This window comes from Salvia splendens, chromosome 3, assembly GCF_004379255.2.
Source record: "Salvia splendens isolate huo1 chromosome 3, SspV2, whole genome shotgun sequence".
Taxonomy (NCBI): Eukaryota; Viridiplantae; Streptophyta; class Magnoliopsida; order Lamiales; family Lamiaceae; genus Salvia; species Salvia splendens.
In genome coordinates this window covers 42,965,056-42,983,900 of record NC_056034.1, presented here as the reverse complement: position 1 = coordinate 42,983,900, position 18,845 = coordinate 42,965,056, and the positions used below count along the sequence as shown (strand labels likewise).

General features: G+C 42.9%; 1 protein-coding gene and 1 long non-coding RNA gene across 8 annotated transcripts; one reads left to right on the top strand and one right to left on the bottom strand.

The window, feature by feature from the left end:
* The first annotated feature begins 1,384 nt into the window (after positions 1-1,384).
* On the top strand, positions 1,385-9,047 carry LOC121796430. 7 transcript variants are annotated; one of them, XR_006049750.1, is made up of 10 exons: positions 1,845-2,129; positions 2,797-2,961; positions 3,146-3,323; positions 3,505-3,998; positions 4,070-4,267; positions 4,443-4,626; positions 4,698-5,609; positions 5,681-7,278; positions 7,548-8,576; positions 8,646-9,047. It is a non-coding gene; the product is annotated as an uncharacterized LOC121796430 (long non-coding RNA). The 7 variants fall into 7 exon arrangements; XR_006049753.1 differs by lacking the exon at positions 1,845-2,129 and adding an exon at positions 1,385-1,544 and having other exon boundaries at positions 2,816-2,961; positions 4,070-4,626; XR_006049752.1 differs by lacking the exon at positions 1,845-2,129 and adding an exon at positions 1,385-1,544 and having other exon boundaries at positions 4,070-4,626.
* A 3,984-nt stretch (positions 9,048-13,031) lies between these two features.
* Positions 13,032-17,171, bottom strand: LOC121796187 (probable inactive receptor kinase At2g26730). The gene is made up of 2 exons (XM_042194951.1): positions 15,418-17,171; positions 13,032-14,026 (listed from the first exon to the last, which is right to left on the bottom strand). The coding sequence occupies exons 1-2, from the start codon at positions 16,760-16,762 to the stop codon at positions 13,356-13,358; spliced, it is 2,016 nt and encodes a 671-aa protein (XP_042050885.1). The 5' UTR covers positions 16,763-17,171; the 3' UTR covers positions 13,032-13,355.
* Positions 17,172-18,845: the final 1,674 nt, after the last annotated feature.

The following is an 18,845-nucleotide window of genomic DNA, read 5'->3' as shown; positions in this document are numbered from 1 at the left end:
CTCCGTTATCCACCCGAGATTTTCCGCCGGCTATTCAGAATGTCGTAACGACTCTTCAACCATGTAGCGACGAATTTGGCGGAGCGTTACCGGTGCTTCACCCTCCGGCGTGATTGCGCTGGCCGGATCGGGCTGTCTATGCATCAGAAGTGCACCGCTGCAATCCGGCCGCTTGCCTACGCTGGTCCAGCCGATATGTTCGATGAATATCTACAGATGGGTGAGACGACTAGCCTAACGGTGCTTAGGCAGTTTTGTAAAGGGATCCGGGAAATTTTCGGTGGGGAGTTCCTACGGAAGCCAACCCCTGATGAGTGTCAGAGACTGCTGGATATGCACGGTTCGATCCACAGGTTCCCAGGAATGTTAGGAAGCATCGATTGCATGCATTGGGAGTGGAGGAATTGCCCCGTGGCCTGGAAAGGCCAGTTCACAACTGGATTCAAAAGCAAACATCCATCGATGATTCTGGAAGCCATTGCTGACTACCGTTTGCGGCTCTGGCATGCGTATTTCGATGTGGCAGGTTCGAACAACGACATTAATGTTCTTCAGTCATCGCCGCTCTTCAACGATGAGTGCTGGGGGGAGGGTCCAGAAATCAGCTTCGTAGCCAACGACACGCAGTAAAGTAGGGGATACTATTTGGTAGATGTGATATATCCGCGGTGGCCCGTATTCGTCAAGACAATTCGCCAACCGGTTGGACCGAAGAAATAATATTTTGCCCGCAAACAAGAGGGTGCTAGGAAGGATGTTGGGCGGGCCTTTGGTGTCCTCCAATCGCGGTGGGCCATTATACGGTGCCCGGCACGAGTTTGGCACGAAGATGATGTCGCGAATATTATGTTAGCATGTATCATATTGCATAATATGATAATATAAGACGAAGGATTTGCGGCAGAGCGCTGGGCACCGGAAGAGGGCGCAAGTAAAAGTCACGGTGTTGCATCCGCGCCGATCCAGATGGGCGTACCACGGAGCAATGAATATTTGATCCAACGTTTTACTGATATGTGCAGGACCACAGCACATACCACACTCCAGGCCGATTTGATTGAAGAAGTTTGGGCACGTAGGGGAGGCGGCGCAGTGTGAACACCTTTGTGATTTGCACTAGATTAAATTTTCGTTGTATAATTTTTGCTGTACTTTAATACGACGAAAATTTAGTGTTTAATTTTAATTTCTTCACGTATAACCGTTTTCTTCTAATTACGTATACTTCGATAAATTTAATTATAATTGAATTAACCTAGATGAAAAAAAGATTGGGGCTATTGGAAGTGTCCACCATAGTAGCGGAAACAAATTTTTGGGATTGTGAACAATAATTTTGGGCCGTGGACAAAAATTGGGGTGGGGCTATTGGGGTGTTGTGGACACTGAGAGTTCCTGGCCGAATTCGATAACTCTGCCACCGTCGATTCAGTTAAATCGGAGCTTCTCAAATTATGAACTAGCGATCGTTTGGCGGGAAATGCTTGCCGCAACCTTCTCTTCTGAGCAAAACCTCTCATATTCAAGCCCCGATTGTGATTCAGGTATTTTATCTCCCCACTGGTGTAGCTTTGTTAATTTTGTAGTTATAAACGCGGCGAACAAAGTTAAGTCGGATTTTGATGTATTAATTCATTTCTTCGTTGCAAATTGCAATCCCTGACTGATGCAAATTGAAAATAGTATTGTGGCTTGGTTTATGGGAATGATTCCCCTCTTTTGGTATGCAAAAATCAAGGGGAATGGAACCTATTCCTCATCCTCATCATTTCATTCTCATTCTCATTCTCTTCCCCTCAAACCACCAAGCTCTCAAATGCAATGCTGATATATGATTCGTTCTGTATAATTATGTTAGATTTGCATTTAAATAACCTGAAAGTGATCGAAGATATTTAAGTAGGAGTGATTTACAGACTTTTGTAGTGCATGTAGTTATATATTTGAACTAAGGCGTGTTAACATATGAATGAGAATGCTTCAACCATTGTATGAATATAGAGATGGCTAAGGCCTAAGTGGAAGGGAAATGTGTATTTCTCATGCATCCTGCTGAACCAGAATGGTTTATATAGCCTTTCGTAAATCGTAACAGCTTAGTCAAGAGTAGTTTTGTACACCTGCACACGGTAAGTGCGCTCTGTAATAAATGACGTCTAAATTTTATACGAATCAATATAGTTGTTTTCTATTACTACATGATAGTATGGAGTAGTAACTTTACCCTCTGAATCTATTTAGACTGTTAGAGTTGTAAGCATAGTATTTGAATAAATTTTACATGAATCTATATGACATGATTCTGGATTTTGATATACAAGCTTGTCCAGGATAAAGTTATCTTTGGGAGTAAAGTTTTTTTAAAGTGCAAATCAACATGCCTATATGCTGTATCAGTCCATTCCTTCATGTGCTTTTAGTTGTACCAGCATCGAACATCTCCTGACAGGAAAAATACACAAATGGCTATTGCTCACGTTTCACCGAGCATGCACTGATTCATATGGCCATGATTTTCTGCTATATGAGACTAGAACTGAATTTGAAATTTCTGGTTAAAAAAATAAAAAGAGATTTTGGACTGAACTACTGCATCTGGAATAATACAAGTACAAGCTCGGAGCCCCAGTTTATATAAATATATGTATATACTATAGAACCAATTTTTCTTCCCTCATATCCACTGAAACACTTCTTCACTCTGAGCAAACTTTCACTTGATTTTAAGATTTTTGTTGCTTAAAGTCCTGTTTTGATTGATTGTCACGTACTCATGGATTATCTGATCTTTCACAGAAATGTCACTATTGAACAGGAGTGCTCAAGCAGAGATATATCTCGGAGTAGTATGGCTGAGGCTTCAGAAAATTCAGGCAACCGGCGGCTATTACTACTGAAGCTCACTGATGGACAATACTCTCATGTGCCGTCATTTCCTGATGATATTAGCCTCGGGACAAGGTTTTCAATTCTTAAAACTCTTCTTAAGCCAGTAATCAGTTTGAGTAAAGTTATACAGAATCTAGCATTCATTTAATTGTCACTGGATGGACTAATCAGATGATGTAGCCTCTGGGAGTTCCTTCCACATAACTTTCCATTATTTAAAGCGAACTTGTAATATTTTGGGTTGGATGGATTTCAGGGACAGCTTAAATGATCATCGTCGAAGTCTTGCTGCAAGGGTGAATGCTCCAAGTCCAAGTCAGACTGTCCAGTTTCAGAAAAATAGTGCAACTACAGATGGTTTAACTGATGGAGTAGAGCGCTTCACACGACTGAAGGAAATCCTGAGAAAGCAACTGCCTTAGAAAGACCAAAAGGTGTACTTAATGCAGCCTATGGGTCTTTGGTAGAACTTCTATAGTGTTGCATAAAAGTTATGTTTTGATTCAGCCTTCTCAGAATCAACTTGTATGCACTCTGGTGTTGTAGAACATTACTTTCATGTCAAAGTTTCAAATATTAATTTCCATATCATTAATTCGGGTGCTTATGCCACAGTAAGTTAAGGAGCTTTCAAGACAAGCTGTAGAAGCAATTTGGCGATCTGAAACTTCTACAGAAGACAAGTCAGCCTAGTTTTGGTGATCGCGATTCTAAATTTCTGAGGCGTATGGGAAAGGATACCGAAGACGACTCCTCTTTGCTCACACTTGATGATTGCATCAAACCTTATTTCTGTTTTCTGTTGCTATAGTCACCATCAGCATAGCCGGAGTGTAACAATCCTATAGATTTTTCAGTTTTTGTATTTAAACTCATATTATGTGTTATACATTTAGGTGCAAAACGTTCCTCTAGTGATGGATGCTAAAAGTATAAAAATAAGCATGTTCTGTTTCAAAATAGATGACACTGGAGCTTCCGGTTGAACTGATGAAGTATAAAGATGAGCATGTTCAGTTTTGAAAGAGATGATACTGGAACTACCGCTCGAACTGAATTCAGGGGAAGCGTAAGAGGACGAGGAAGAGGAAATAGATACTGAAGCACATGTAAAGTTCAATCTTATTTCAAGAGCGAACTACATCAAAAGTCCCTAACGTTTCTGTTTGTGACACTGCAGGTCCCTAAAGAAAAATCACCGGAAGTCTCTAACCTTAAACATAATCACATATCTTGTTTTTTCTGACTAAAAGACCCTTCGGCTCTTAAAGGGCATTTTGGACAAAGCCATTACAGAATCTGCAGTGGCGGCCTGCATGCTGCACATCGAGCACTGTTCATCGCCTCGCCTGTGGCGATTTGACATGTTGCAGCGTTGGTTCGTATACCCACTCTCTCGTCGAAAAATACACGCCACATATACATATACGATATGTGTTTATTTACTAAAGTTTTACCACAATTCAAATATTTCACAACATCACTCACTCTTCCCTCACCCGCCTAAACACTTTCTGTACACCCTATCTTCTCTTGCATGAATGGCGCCAAAGCGGAAGCGTACTGGATCCTCAGGCGCGTCCTCTTCGCGGAATTCTTCTCGACGTAAAAAGGAACCCTCACCACTGCCCCCGCCCCCACCACCGAGACATGTACCGGAGGTCATAGATGTGGATAAAGAAACATGGAATGTCCGAGATCCTGAGCTGGATTTTTTCTACTCGGAAGAGGAATATAGTAAGTTATGTTTTCAATTTCATTCGTACATCAGAATTTCAGTGTAGGTATCCTCAGTTTTTCCTTGACAGAGGAAGATCCTGGAAGGTTTTCCATTGCTTTCCATCATGGTGGTTCATTCTTCTTTACCAAAGAGGAGAAAAAGTATGTTGGGGGTATTTGACTTTCTTCGACTTCTGTACCATAGACCAATTCGGGCTCATAGACCTCTCGAGTATGGTGTTAAAGTTGAAGTATGATAGGAAGATGATATGTGAGTTCTATTACTGTGATCCAAAGTACAGTAATGACTGCAAGGGGTTTTAATCGGCGGCTCTTTGATGCCCATTATTGAGGAGCCACATCTAAAGGATTTACTCAAAGTGGCGGCTACTTTCTCAAAGCTAGTTCACATGTACGTTGTGGAGATAACTCGGGCGGCAGTTCACAAAGTGGAAGAGCTTCTCAGATTCAGTGCGTCGAAACCCCCACGAGTCATCATTGAAGAGATTGAAGAAACCGAACCGATTGTGCCAAACCGTCAACCGAGAAGGAAGAGGAGGCAGGACGATCAGTTGCAAGGGCACCGGAGTAAGCCTTTGATGATTGACTGGTATGATAGGAATATTGAGTTCGAGGAATATCTTACAAAAAGTTTAGAAGATGATCGTGCTAAGAGGAAGAAGGACGAGGAGGTAGCTCGTCAAAATTTGGAGAAAGCATTTGAAGAGGTAGCATCTGAAAAATAAGTATCATCCGAATCAGTAACATCTGAAGCTGTAGCATCTAAGGTTGAAGTTATGCCGGAAGTTAGGGAAGCAGTACCATCCGAAGGTGTAGCATTTGAAGTGGTAGTATTTGAGGTTGAAGTTATGTCGGAAGTTAGGGAAGCAATAGCAGAACTTGGAGATGCGGTACCAGAAGCAGTACCAGAACCAATACCAGAACTTGGAGGAGATGTTGGAGATGTTGGAGGAGGAGACTTTCATGCACACATACCAGAGGTAATGAGTTGTGATTTACATAATTGACTTAGTACCCCGTTTGTGATTTTGTGTACATTTATGTATTGTAGGATGTACCTAGACCGTCATGTGTTGAACATTCTGATCCAATTGGTCTAAGTGTCCAAGTTGACGACCATCTAACTGAATCTGAACTTGTAGTTCACCAACCTGATTCGGACAGGGCATGAGCATTTGTAGATGAAGAAGATGTGTACTAACCCGTCATAGACGGTGGGTGTGAACCACAGTCGGACATACGGGTTGACAATGACTTCTTTCCGATCCTTGAGGACATTACCCATGAACTGTTCATGTCCGAAGTTGACACCCATGTGCAAGAATCAGCTCCAACTGAAGCAGCGTCTAAAACAGTTGTAGGAGAAGTACCCCAACAAGTTGTCCAAGTTGATGTTTACCGTCCTTCTGAGTATGTTCTGGACGGATGTTATCTTCATAATGAGGGATAAACAACTGATGATAAAGACGATGAGGTCGGCCATTTTATATCTTTGGCCAACATGTGTCGAGATGAAAAGTTGTTTACCTCATTCTAGCAGTCGTTATGTCTGTCAGCATCAACAACCGGAACAGCATCAACGGAGTGCCGAGCCGGAGACCGAACGAGAGGGGTTTGGAGAGTAGACTGGCGAAGGCAGTGGAGGGTCCAACAAACGGCGAAAGTATTCCCCTGTTGTGAACAAAATGGACTCGTCGTCCGATACAAACCCACTATGCGAGCAAGAAACCGTGGATGAGCTTCAAAATCTACAAGATCTAGAGGATTTGGAGGGGTTGCAGAGAATGGGTATAAAGTACACTCCTTTCAAGCTGACCAAGGAGCTTCCAGTTTGGAAGCCTGGTGATCTTTTTAAGGATCGAGATTTCTTCTACAAGGTCATGCGGCAGTACGCGATAATGACAAGACGACGTGTGCATGTGAACAAAAATGATGGAAAGAGACTTCGTGCCATCTGTATAGGCAAGGCCTGCGAGTGGTATGTGTATGCAAGAAAGATCGAAACCCACCACAACACTGATTATGTGGTGGTGAATATGCAGAGGGATCATGCTCACACGTGTTCGCAAGTGTTGGATCAGAAATGGCTCACGGCCAAGTGGCTGGCTGAGCGTTACATGGAGAAAATCAAAGTCGATCCTCACATTCCATTGTCATCTATACGACAGTGTGTGGATGAGGAGTTCGGCCTGAAAGTTGGTAGGATGAAGGCATATCGGGCAAGAGACACCGCATTAGAAGGCATCTTCGGGGATGCGGGACTCCAATACCGAAGGCTGTTCTACTACAAATCTGAATTGGAACGGACACACCCTGATTCAAGTATGCACCTATAGTATGAGAATTTTAGGGATCCTGAGACTGTAGGCCCCAGATTCTTGAGGTTTTATTGATGCTTGGGGGTTTTGAAAAAGGGTTGGATGCGTTTTTGCCGTCCAATTATCTTTCTAGATGCTTGTTTTTTGCGAGGTATGTATATGGGCCAACTGATGACGGCCATTGGAATTGATTCCAACAACGGTTGGTGGCCTATTGCGTGGGCTGTGACTGAGGCAGAGAGCTACGCTCAATGGAAATGGTTTCTCTCCTACCTAGCCGAGGACCTTCAATTGCATGACAATGCCCCTAGACACGTCTTCATTGCAAAAGGTATGTGTTATGTGATTTCAGTATAACGTTTATACTTCAAATGTGATTTTTGAAGTAATTATACTTTGTTTGTGATTTGACCTATACATTAATACTTCGATTGTGATTAGAGTTTAGAGTTTTTTTTTACAAGTATTGATGTTAGCTGGGTGTTGTGCTATGCTATGGGTGTACTTTGATATGACCTATTTTTGTACTTATGTACATTATACTTTTTGTTACTGTAATATATATGTGCTAATGGGTGTTGCATTGTGTTTCATTTGTAGAGTCTTGCAAAAGCCATTCTTGAGGATTTCCCACAGAGCGAGCATCGTTTCTGTGTTCAACACATATACAACTTCAAGAAGCGATTTATCGGGGAAAATTTTAAAGAAATGTTGTGAGAGCTTGCTTCGAGTACAACCAACGAGCAATTTGTGGAGCGGATAGATGTGTTGCGGACTATATATCCCCAAGCACTTCAATACCTACTCGGTGTTGCTCCAAAAGAAAAATGGGTGAAGGCATATTTCTCATCACATGTTTGTTGTGATGTTATCCTCAATAATATCTGCGAGACCTTCAATTCGAAGATAGAAATTGCTCGAGAGTTGGCCATTATACCATGTTGGAGGAGATTCGGACGAGTCAGATGGAGATGATTCAGATTAGAGGCCAGTGGATCAAGACCTACGATCACGCACTGCCGTCCGTTATCAGATAGATCGTGGATAAGTTGTACGTGAGGGCTTCTTCTTGGAGATCAACATGGAACGGAGAGGATTCGTACCAAGTGTCGGGACCAGTATGTAGTCAACATGCGTGAATTTACATGCTCATGCAGATCATGTCAACTGACTGGGATCTCGTGCACTCATGCAATCGCTACAATTAACAAGAATGTGCAGGATGTATTGGACTACGTCTCCCGTTATTATTTAAGGTCCCCAATGTCGATGTTGTACGAGAATGTCCTCTACCCAATCAATGGGATGAATAATTGGCCCAAGACTTCTACAGTTGGATTTGAATTGGTGCCACCAAGGACAAAGCGACAGCGTGGACGGCCGAAGAAACTCAGGCGCGAGGAGCCCTAGGTTCGTCATCATGAGAATGGAGCAGAGTCACTAAGGTGAACCTATATAATGAGATGTCGTCGGTGTGGACATGATGGTCATAACAGGAGAACATGCGCCAATGATCCCCGTGTAGATGCTCGTACTGAAGTAGGTCAGAGTTCGTCACAGACCATTGACCCACCTACGACGGATACAGGTAACAGGGCAGAGTCGTCCAACTCGGGTCAAAACTAAGAGGTAGTATTCACTACGAATATATGAATTCCCCACCCGTTGGGCGTCTATTTTAATGTTTGTATGTTACAGACCAATCCAGCTACTCGAGGACTGGGACAGCCTAGCACACGGCGGACTAGGGACGCAGCCTCCAACCAGCGACAAAACCAAGAGGTAGTATTGATCCATCAATATATTTCATATCTTACCCGCTGGGCGCTGTGGCCGTCGCGGGAATTAGGATTGAGTAATCGCGTGGAGCAAGATTGGTAATGTTGGTAAGAATGGGAAGATTGAGAAGACTGAGTGATGTATAAGTCTAAACAATAGTGTTGGTTTTTGTTAGGGGGCCTTTTTTGTCAAACATTATTATGACTATGCTATTATGACTAAGGTTTGTGTATGTATGAATACACAGATAATATTTTGATGAGTTTTGATGGGCTGTTGTTAACAACATATGTTATGATATGAATGAGGTATTGCGTATGATATGAATGGGTTATAACTAGTTTGTCGCAGTTATTTTGAACTAGTATAACTAGTCTGCGTATGGTCAGGGACAGAACTAGAAATTGTACTAAGCCGGTGCTAAAATTTCACTATAAATACACCAAAGTATGCTATACCTCGTATTGTCCACTTGCGATTACTTTGACTCATATATAATAGTATTAAAAATAGTAAAAAAGAAAAATATTAGACAAATATGTCTTCTATATAGTAATTTATAAATAGGAGTAATTAATATGAGTAGAATGTGAAATCTATTTATTAAAATTAATGAAAATAGTAAATGAATATGTATAGGCATATTGACCAAAAATAAAATATGAGATGAATAATTGCTGACAAAATATTAATCAATAATGTTATTATACAAATAAAAATAATAAAATTACAAAATATTAATAAATAAATTTATTTATATAATACTGTTATTATATAAATAAAAATTATAAAATTTTAAATAGTACAGTAATTGATATTAAAACATTTTTCAAAAAGAACAAATATTAGTAATATATTCCAAAACACACAAAACAAGAAATAGGATTTAAATGTGCTCTCTGTTACCGAGATCATAATTATGCTACTCCTATTTATCTTTCAACAACATGTTTCTCTTCCCTCTCTCCTTTATTTCTCCATCATCTTCTTTCTCAAGCTATTCTATCTCTGTAAAGAAGAAAGCACGAAAACACTACATCAGATTCTAAGAGGACGGCACCGGCCAAGCCCCCGCTGGAGCGGTGGCTTGGCCTATTCTATCTCCGTCCCTGCGTATGGTATTTTAACCTTGTACCTCGTGTGTTATTCCGCACAAACAATACTGCTTTAGTCGTGATTTTGTTTAAAGATCAGGTATGTATTGGGTATTTTCATTCAAAGGTGTGGTACTTCATTCGTGATTATAAAAGTCGAGATAATGGTACGTACTTAATTCGTGATTTTATTAAAAGATAAAGTACTTCATTCGTGATTTTGTTTAAAGATCATGTTATTGTGTATTTTCATTCAGCGGTGTTGTACTTCATTCGTGATTTTATTAAAGGTGTGGTACTTCATTAGTGATTTTATTAAAACGTTAACACAAAATTTTTTGCTAATGGGTGTTGTGTTAACACAAGATTTTGTATTTTCATTCGTGCTTTTATTCACGAACTTTGTATTTTGTGTTTTCATTCGTGATTTTATTCAACAAACAAACAACTTTAACTCTCTGGTACTAGTAATGATTAAAAGAGAAAAGGAAAGAGTTAACATTACATAAGGAGATTAATTACAACACATAACAACAATATTGCAATCTTCATACTTCGGGACACATTGGTTGTTTTTATCAATTTGTAACTTAAGACTTACACACTCCTTAGACTTCAACCTCAATTTTAACTTCAGTTATTCACATTCGTCAGTTTTCAAACGCAATTTATCTTCAAGAACACCCTTCATAATTTTGTTGCATCGGAGTTGTTCTTCAAACTTATCTCGTTCGAGCATGATTTTTTGAAAGTAAGTGCCTTGACTTGGGGAAAGACCCACATCAACCCAGTGAAAGAATCTGCAATCATCTTCCTGCATAATTCATTCAAAATCAATGGGATGTCGTATCCGTAATGGAACATTTTCTTTACATACCATACCTTGCATATTGGATGGCGATAGTAACGTCGACCAGGAATAGCAGCCGTCCTAGATGTCACTAGCTCAGTCTCAAGATCATGATTGCAGTTCACAATCTCTGGACGAGGCCAATTCCAATTAAAACTTGACCCGTACGATTGAGAACTAGAAGAAGACATTGCAACAAGCACCTGAATTGAAAATTAAAACCCAACACATATTAAAAACTTATACACCATTATTTGTGAAATGAAACCTCCAAAAAAATGCACGACACAGCCTAACACGCATAAACCCTAAATTGAATACAACCAAATTCAGCTGCAAAATCTACCCAAATTCACCTTACCGGTCAGAGTGCAAGTTACCAAAATTGCGATGTCAAATTGAAGTGAGAGGATGAATTGAAGTGAGAGAAGAGAAATGAATTTCAAATTTCAAACTCTTAAAATAGAGGTAAATATACAGCGTGGGAAATATCAACTATGATTTGACAAAAGTATGTGTGTAAGGTCTGCAAGTCGTGTAGGTGTTGGCAGAGTAGGTCTGCAGGTTGAGGGTAATATGTCTGAACTGCCCTTCAAGGCATTTGGGTATTTTGGTCCGAAAATTGGCTACAAAAACAAGATACGTGATTATGTTTAAGAGCATCCGCAGCGGTGAGTGGACACCCGTCCGTCCGTGCCAGCGGCGCGGCACCGGCTGCTCGCCGTTGCGCTCTTGCCGCTGGTGCGGCGCTGCTTGATGCATCGAGCATGTCCGTGCCAACGAGCAGCTGACGTGGCACGTTCTGATTGGCCAATGACATTTTCCGTTAGAAATTCATTTTTTTAAAATCGAAAATAACACCAAAAATAAAAAAATTATTTCCAGATTCCCAAAAATATGGCCGTTTTTTTACTGTCTTTCTGAATTTTTTAAAAAAATTTTATTCCCAAAATCATCTATAAATACACACATTTATCATCCATTTTCACATCAAATCATCTCTCATTCAACTTATCTACATCTTCCTCTCATGCATACGACGGTGGGCGAGAGGATCGAAACAAGGAACACAATGCGCGTTACCCGAGCCCATATTGAGCTACAAGAAGACCTAATCAAACACATTTGGGCGAAATTCGGTCACGAGTAGTAGGTTTTTTTAATTTTATGAATTTAATTATATAATTTTTAATATTTAGGATTTTAATTATGTAATTTTAAATTTTTTGTAATTTGTAATAGTTTTGTGGAAATGTTTTTATTTAAATTGAATAATAGAATGGTGGGACCCTTTAGCTTGTCCTTGCGGAAGAGCACGGATGTGGGTGTTGTGCTCTTGCCTAAGAGCAGGGAGTAAAAGTGGGTCCGGGCCCACATCCGTGCTCGTTGGTAAGAGCACGGATGGGGATGCTCTAAGGTTAGAGTCTTCCGGCGATATTTTTTTTTCTAAGGGACTTGCAGTGTCACAAAATGGAAACGTTCGGGACTTTTGATGTAGTTTGCTCAATTTTCAAATGCTTTAGAAAAAATCTTGGAATTATGCATCAGTATTTTTTTGCTTTAGTGGTTATAGCTAACATTTCTGTGATGTTTGTTTTGTTTATTTTGTTTTTATTAACTCATAAGCATCCTTAATTTGCAAATAATCTGTGGTTGCACAATTTGCTCATTAACATATCTAAATTAAAGGGTCCACTTCAAGTCTTCAATCCACCTCTCACTCTAGATAGAAAACTTGAGGAAACTTTCATGAGATTTACCTGATTTATAAATATATTGAACTATAAAGTGTGTGACTTAAAGTTCAATCTTGACTCTTTTAAGTAGCACCAGCGTAGGATCCAACTTTAAAAGTCGTTGTGGTGGTGACTGCTTTTGAGGGAATTTTTACACTGCCGTTGGTGTTGAATTTAACCCCTTCTTTAGCTTCAATTTTACACTCTTCATGATGAAAGCTTTAACCAAACATGTGTTGTCGTTCAAGGTTTTACATTTTCTTTTGTCCTTTCTCTTTAGCTTTTCTCACCAAATTCCTTAAAGAGGAAGGGACATCTTACCAGAAAAGGATGGAAATGGGAGAAGGGGCCAATCTAAATTCAGCAAAGTAGTTATAATGTAGAGGTTTGTATTAATTATACTTTGAATATGGAATTAGTAAATCAAGTGATAGAACAGAACAGAAATAACTCTGGTTTCTTGTTTATTGGCATCTGTCTACACAAGTTTTGTTGTTTCTCATTAGATTGTTCCACGTGTTAGGGGGTTTGCTTGAATATAATCAAATCAAAAACAGCTTGATAAATACAAAAAAGGGGTTGTTGAATAAAGCCAAAGACAAGAAGAGATTTACCAGAGAGAGAATTACACAGAAGAAAACAGTTTGTTTCCTTGACACTGTCAAATCTCAAACAGATTACATAATATATCAACACAACAAACAATCCTAATATGCTCTACAAAAAAAATGAAAAATCATTGCACAATCAAACAAGAGAAGGTGAGAAGGCCTTCACAAAGAATATAAGAGCTAAAGGGATAACCAATTCATCATTCTTGGACCATCCTGCATGTTCAAAATTCAGACCTATATCCATCCCCATTGGCACTTGTTGCAGGATTTGCCTCCAATTATTTCCGAGATTTGTACGGATGCTGCTGTACTTGACCCGAGTCGATCCGAGCTACCTACGGTGTGAGGCCCGGGGGTGAAGCCCTCGACTCCAGGGGAGGCGTCTGGCTGTCGGACCCTCCCCTCAGTGCGTCGTCTGAGGAGCGTAGCCCGTCGTCAGTGTCCCCCCTGTTCATATCCTCCATCATTCTCAACACCTCCGGCATCGTCGGCCTCTGATCTGGCACCATAGCAACACAAGCCATGCCTATCTGGAGAAGCTGCACCATCTCCTCCTCCACATCTTGATACCTCATTAGCTCCACGTCGAACACCTCAGCTGTCCATTCCTCTCTCACCACGCTCTGGACCCACCTTGGTAGATCAATCCCTTCCTCGCCTAGAGAGGCCTGATTAGGCGCCTTCCCCGTCAAGAGCTCTAATAGCAACACTCCAAAACTGTAAACATCTGACTTGAACGTGACCTTCCGGGTCTCAAGAACCTCAGGTGCGCGGTAGCCCATGACGCGGTGGTTAGGGGTGGAGGAGTTTAGGAAGAGAGGGTTGAGCCCGTAGTCAGATACGGAAGCATCTAGATTGTCTTGTTTGAGAAGGATGTTGGAAGACTTTATGTTTCCATGGACCACCTTTCCAGATACATGGAGATGGGCAAGCCCTCTTGCAGCACTCACCGCTATCCTCAGCCTGCTGTCCCATTCTAGTGGGGTTCGCCCCGACCCTCGACTACCTATACAACACACATACATCCAATTTAATACTATATTCCACACACAATAGAGGTGATGAATGAAAAGCATAAAAAACCAATCTTTTTCTCCAGCCAGATAACACACCTTCAATTTAGTTCAGAGATTTTAAGAACTTTCTAAGTTTATTAATTTTATTCAAACAAATAAAAGAAACAACAGAATAAAAGATCATTCATTACAATGCAGCATATCTCTTACATCCAAGGTGAAAAAACAGAGCATGACCTTATATTTTAATATAATCATCACAGTAATTTATGAACTGTCTGCTGTACTGTCTTGTTATTCTTTTAAATTTTATAGTATTAAACAAATTAATTCTTAATCTATTTCATCAGCGACAGATTGACAATGGAGAATGTATGTCACTGTGTGCACACTACATGTGCTTTGGCCAAAGGAGATACACTCATGGAAAATATCAAATTTTAGGATTAAAATAAAGGCACATGGGTCAAAAGCATGTGACATCAATAGCGTAATGTACGGGCGAGGAGCGTTATTATTAGTACAATTTTAAAAAAGAAAAAGTTAGGACACATTTCATAGAGATACATAGAGGAAAAAGTAGCATCATCTCTTCTATTCTTTCCATTTCATTTGCTACATATATATGCATCCATACTTTTCTTTTACAAAAATAAAATAAAAATAAATCAAGACTTTAAACACAAGGAAAGGTATGTGAATTATTGAAGGACTGTAAAGGCACCCATGGCACTGGAATGCACATTGCTACTGATTTTTAATTGAAAAATAATCCACCAATATATAATCATATAATTACACTTGGCTTGAAAAGTTCATAGCTTGATAAAAATGTAAACAGTGAGAAGGGCCGGCCTTGAAAAAAGAAAATGTAGACTTTTTCTAATATATAGATTATACTAATAAAAAAGGCCAAACTTTTAGTAAAATCATAGCAACGTAAATTAAACCTCTCCAATCCTTAATGAAGAAGTCTAAACAAGGTAACTCTTTAATTATTGCTAACTACATTAATCATATAAAGGAGTGGCAATGGCACTTAAACAGTCCTAGCACCAAACTTGGCATCCAACGATAATTCTTGAAAAACAATAAAGAGGGAAAGTGGGAAACAGAGGTAGTTAGGTAGTGAAATCCAATAATTGACATTACGATTTGAGACTAAACAAGAAACCTATAGCCATTTTTTCCAATAAAGAAATCCAAACAAAATCATTTTGCAAATGTAATCAAATTCCCAAATCCATGTTCTCCAGTATGGAATGACACAAGCAAGACCATAAATCATGGAAACATAGAAAATTATGCAAGAAAACAATAAAAAAAAAGATAAAATACTAAAAAAACGAAGAAGAAGAAGAAGAAGAAGAAGAAACATTACCATGGAGAAGAGCAGAGAGGCTGCCAGCAGGCATGTAATCAGAGACCAATAATTTCTCATCTTTGGAGAAGTAATAAGCCCTAAGCGGCAGCACATTTGGGTGCTTGACGTTTCCCAGCATCTCCAGCTGCTGCTCGAACTCCTTCTTCGCGGCGGCGACGTCTTTGAGCCGCTTCACCACCACGGTTGTACCTTCCTCCAGCACCGCTTTGTAGCTTGTACCTACGCTCCCCTTCCCCAGCACCTCCGCCGAAGCCCTAAGCAGATCTTCCAAATCGAAGCTGAACATGCCTCCTTGGAAGAAAACAAGCTTGTTCCTCTCTCCGCCTTCGCCGGAGACGCCGGTGACGTCGTCTTTGGAGGAGGACGTCCCGATCTCCGCTGCTCCTGCCGCCGCTGCTGATCCGGCCACGGCAGCTGTGGTTGAAGGCGGTTTGTATGCTTTGGTTGTTTGATTCGAATTTTTCCTTTTAATTAGCAAGAAAATTAGGGCAAGTAGGAGGATTAGGGCTAATAATCCACCGGCAATTGATATTCCGACGATCGCCGCGGTTGAGAGCTTCCGGTGCTTTTTTTGCCCTGCTACGGCGGGCGGAGGCTCCAGATCAGGTGACGGAGCCGGCGAGGGGAAGAAGGGGTTGCACGGCGGCAATGGCGCCCCGCACAATTGGAGGTTATTCGCGAATGAAGATGAGGGGAATTTCGCCAGCGCGGCGGGGATGGAGCCGTTGAGGCGGTTATCAGACACATTGAAGGTGTCGAGCGACGCCGCGGCGGCGGAGAGATTAGGCAATTTCCCGGTGAATCCGTTGCTCTGGAGGAACAAGCCGGTGAGGTGAGTGAGGTTGTTGAGGGCGAAGGGGATCGGGCCGGTGAAGTTGTTGGAGGAGAGATCGAGGCGGTTGAGGCGAGTCAGCTCGGCGAGGCTGGGCGGGAAGTCGCCGGAGAGCTGGTTGCGCTGGAGGTAGACGTTGCGGAGGGATTTGAGGTTGGAGAGGTCGGCGGGGAGTGGCCCGGAGAGGCGGTTGGAGCGGAGGCTGAGGACGCGGAGGGAGGAGAGGCGGCCGAGGGTGGAGGGGGGGATGGGGCCGATGAGGCCGACGCCGGGGAGGCGGAGGGAGTGCACGGAGGAGTTGGAGGGGTCGCAGGAGACGCCGACCCAGGAGCAGGCAGAGAGGGAGGGGTCCCACTGGAGGCGGGACTCGTGGGGGACTTTGGTGAGGAAGTCGAGCAGCGCCTGCTTGTCGGCGGTGGGCTCGGCGCCGGCGCCGGAGAATGATAATAAAAATAAAAATAATAGTGTAAAGAATGAAATCGGTGGCATTGTTGGGGGATTGGTGGGCATTGGGGGGAGGGAATGTGTGTGAGGGGGTGGGAATCAATTCAATTCGTGGGGAGTGGTGGTGAGGGAGGAGCTACCATAGCCATGAGTAAAGAAGGCATGTGAGTGGGTGAAGAGAGAAAGAAAGGAGCGTGTGTTTTTCGTGGGTTTGGTGCTTTAGATTTACGCTTCGAAACAAAGCAGCAATAATATCAGAGACTGAGGAGCTGGACTCTTTGTCCTCACTGTTCATCTTTTTCAAACTCTTCTTTGAAGCCGGAAATTGCTTCGGCCAAATTCTGATCTATTTCGCAAGTTGGCCGTAAGGTTGTCCACTGTAAGGTGGACACGCCCAATAGCCCCGCCCCAGTTTTTTGTCCATAGCCTCAAAATTCTATTTACGCTACTATAGTGGACAACTCCAATAGCCCCAAAATTTTATAATCAATTTTCATTTTTAATCAAGTGTAATTTAAATAATCACAGTGTAAATAACTAGAATACGAGGTAATTAAGCCGAATATTCGTTGTATTGCATATTGGTAAAATTATACAACGAATAATGAAAATAAAATACAACTACAAAACTCCGGCACCGTCTACTCGGTGTCGGAGTCGGCTTCCTCGTCTTCCTCTTCTTCTCCTCCTCCTCCTCTCTCGCTGCTGCCGGCCGCGGTATCCCTAGGCGCATTATCAACCAACCCCAGTCGACTCTCAAGCCGATTGATGAGCCTCTTGTAGACGTTCCTGGCGTACGGGTCAGTTTCCCCTGCGTATGACCTGCATACGTCTTGCAGTTGTTGCATCAACGTTACGTCTATGCTATTGGCCAATACCTCGTGGGGTTGCACCGTGGGCTGTGGGATTGGGGCAGACTGGGGGATGCGCGATCCGGACGTGACCGCCGTTTGGCGGGAAGCACTTCTACCTCCTCTGGCTCTGCGGATAGAGGACTGTTGTCCCATGGGCCGTCGTCGCCTAATGTGAGTCGCGGCTGGCTCTTCGACTTGCTCGTCGGACTGCTCGAACTCGTGCGAGCCGCTCCCACTGCTGTATTCCCCGGCAAGGTTGTGCCTTGTGCGCTTCGGGCCACCGGCTGTTTCCACCTCGTTCGCCACGATCGACCTGAATTTCGGACAATCCGCGAGGACAAGATACTCCTCCCACAAGGTGAACTTCGGCTCGCCCGTCTTGCGGTATTTGCCCTCCGGCAGGGTCTTCACATCTTCTGCGCTTCTGCCACTCTCGGCGTGGCGAAGGTTGTTCTCGTATATGGACGCGAACAGCTTGGTAGCCCGCAGAATCCTACCGAACTTTTTTCGAATCTGTTCTGGGTCGCGCTTCTCGGCGCCGTCGGGCTTCAATTCCTCGTATGCCATCATGACGCGCCTCCAAAAGCTCCCCGACTCCTGATCGGTACCCACCACGGGGTCCGAAGTGATAGCATCCCACGCCTTCGCCACGGCAATGCTCTCGTCTTTGCTGTATGGCCTGCCGCGGCTGGGCCCCTCGGGCTGATCACCACTACCGCCGGGGCCACTGCCCTCGCTACTCGCAATGCCGGGGGAGCTGCCCGAGTGTCCACCGACGTTGCCGGTGCCACGACTGCCGCCTCCGCCCCTAGGGCCTCTGCCCCTACCGCCACCAGAGCCCCGGCTGCCGCCACCTCCTCGGGTCGGAACAAGTGTTTCCACCCGCGCTACCGGCGTATCTGGGATGCCGGTACTGAGCAGACCCAACATAGTATCAAATGCGTCTTGATCTGCATCGGTGATCGGAGATTGGCTGGCTTGAAAAGGGGAACCCGGCCGCGCCAGGTGAAGCGCGTCTAGGTTGGGTCGGTAATCTCCAAAAGCGGAACGACTCAGATTCCGTTGTAAAGCGGGCGGCGTTGGTGAGGATCTCCACGACTGAGATGGAGGAAGGGGTGGACTCGATGCCCACGGTGGTGGAGATTGATTCCAACTCCAAGACTGTGACGGAACCGCATATCCGCCAAATCCCGACGGCTGAGAAGCATATCCGCCAAAACCCGACGGCTGAGATGGATTGCTATCATATCCCGATTCCTCAGTGTCGGGTGATTCGTCGTCTCCTCGGTGCATTT

Bases quoted from the DNA above. Each gene is read 5' to 3' on its own strand.
- LOC121796187 (XM_042194951.1), bottom strand. From the start codon at position 16,762: ATGCCCACCAATCCCCCAACAATGCCACCGATTTCATTCTTTACACTA. The intron at 14,027-15,417 runs GTAATGTTTCTT...TGTGTTGTATAG, and splicing joins CCTCTCTGCTCTTCTCCATG to GTAGTCGAGGGTCGGGGCGA.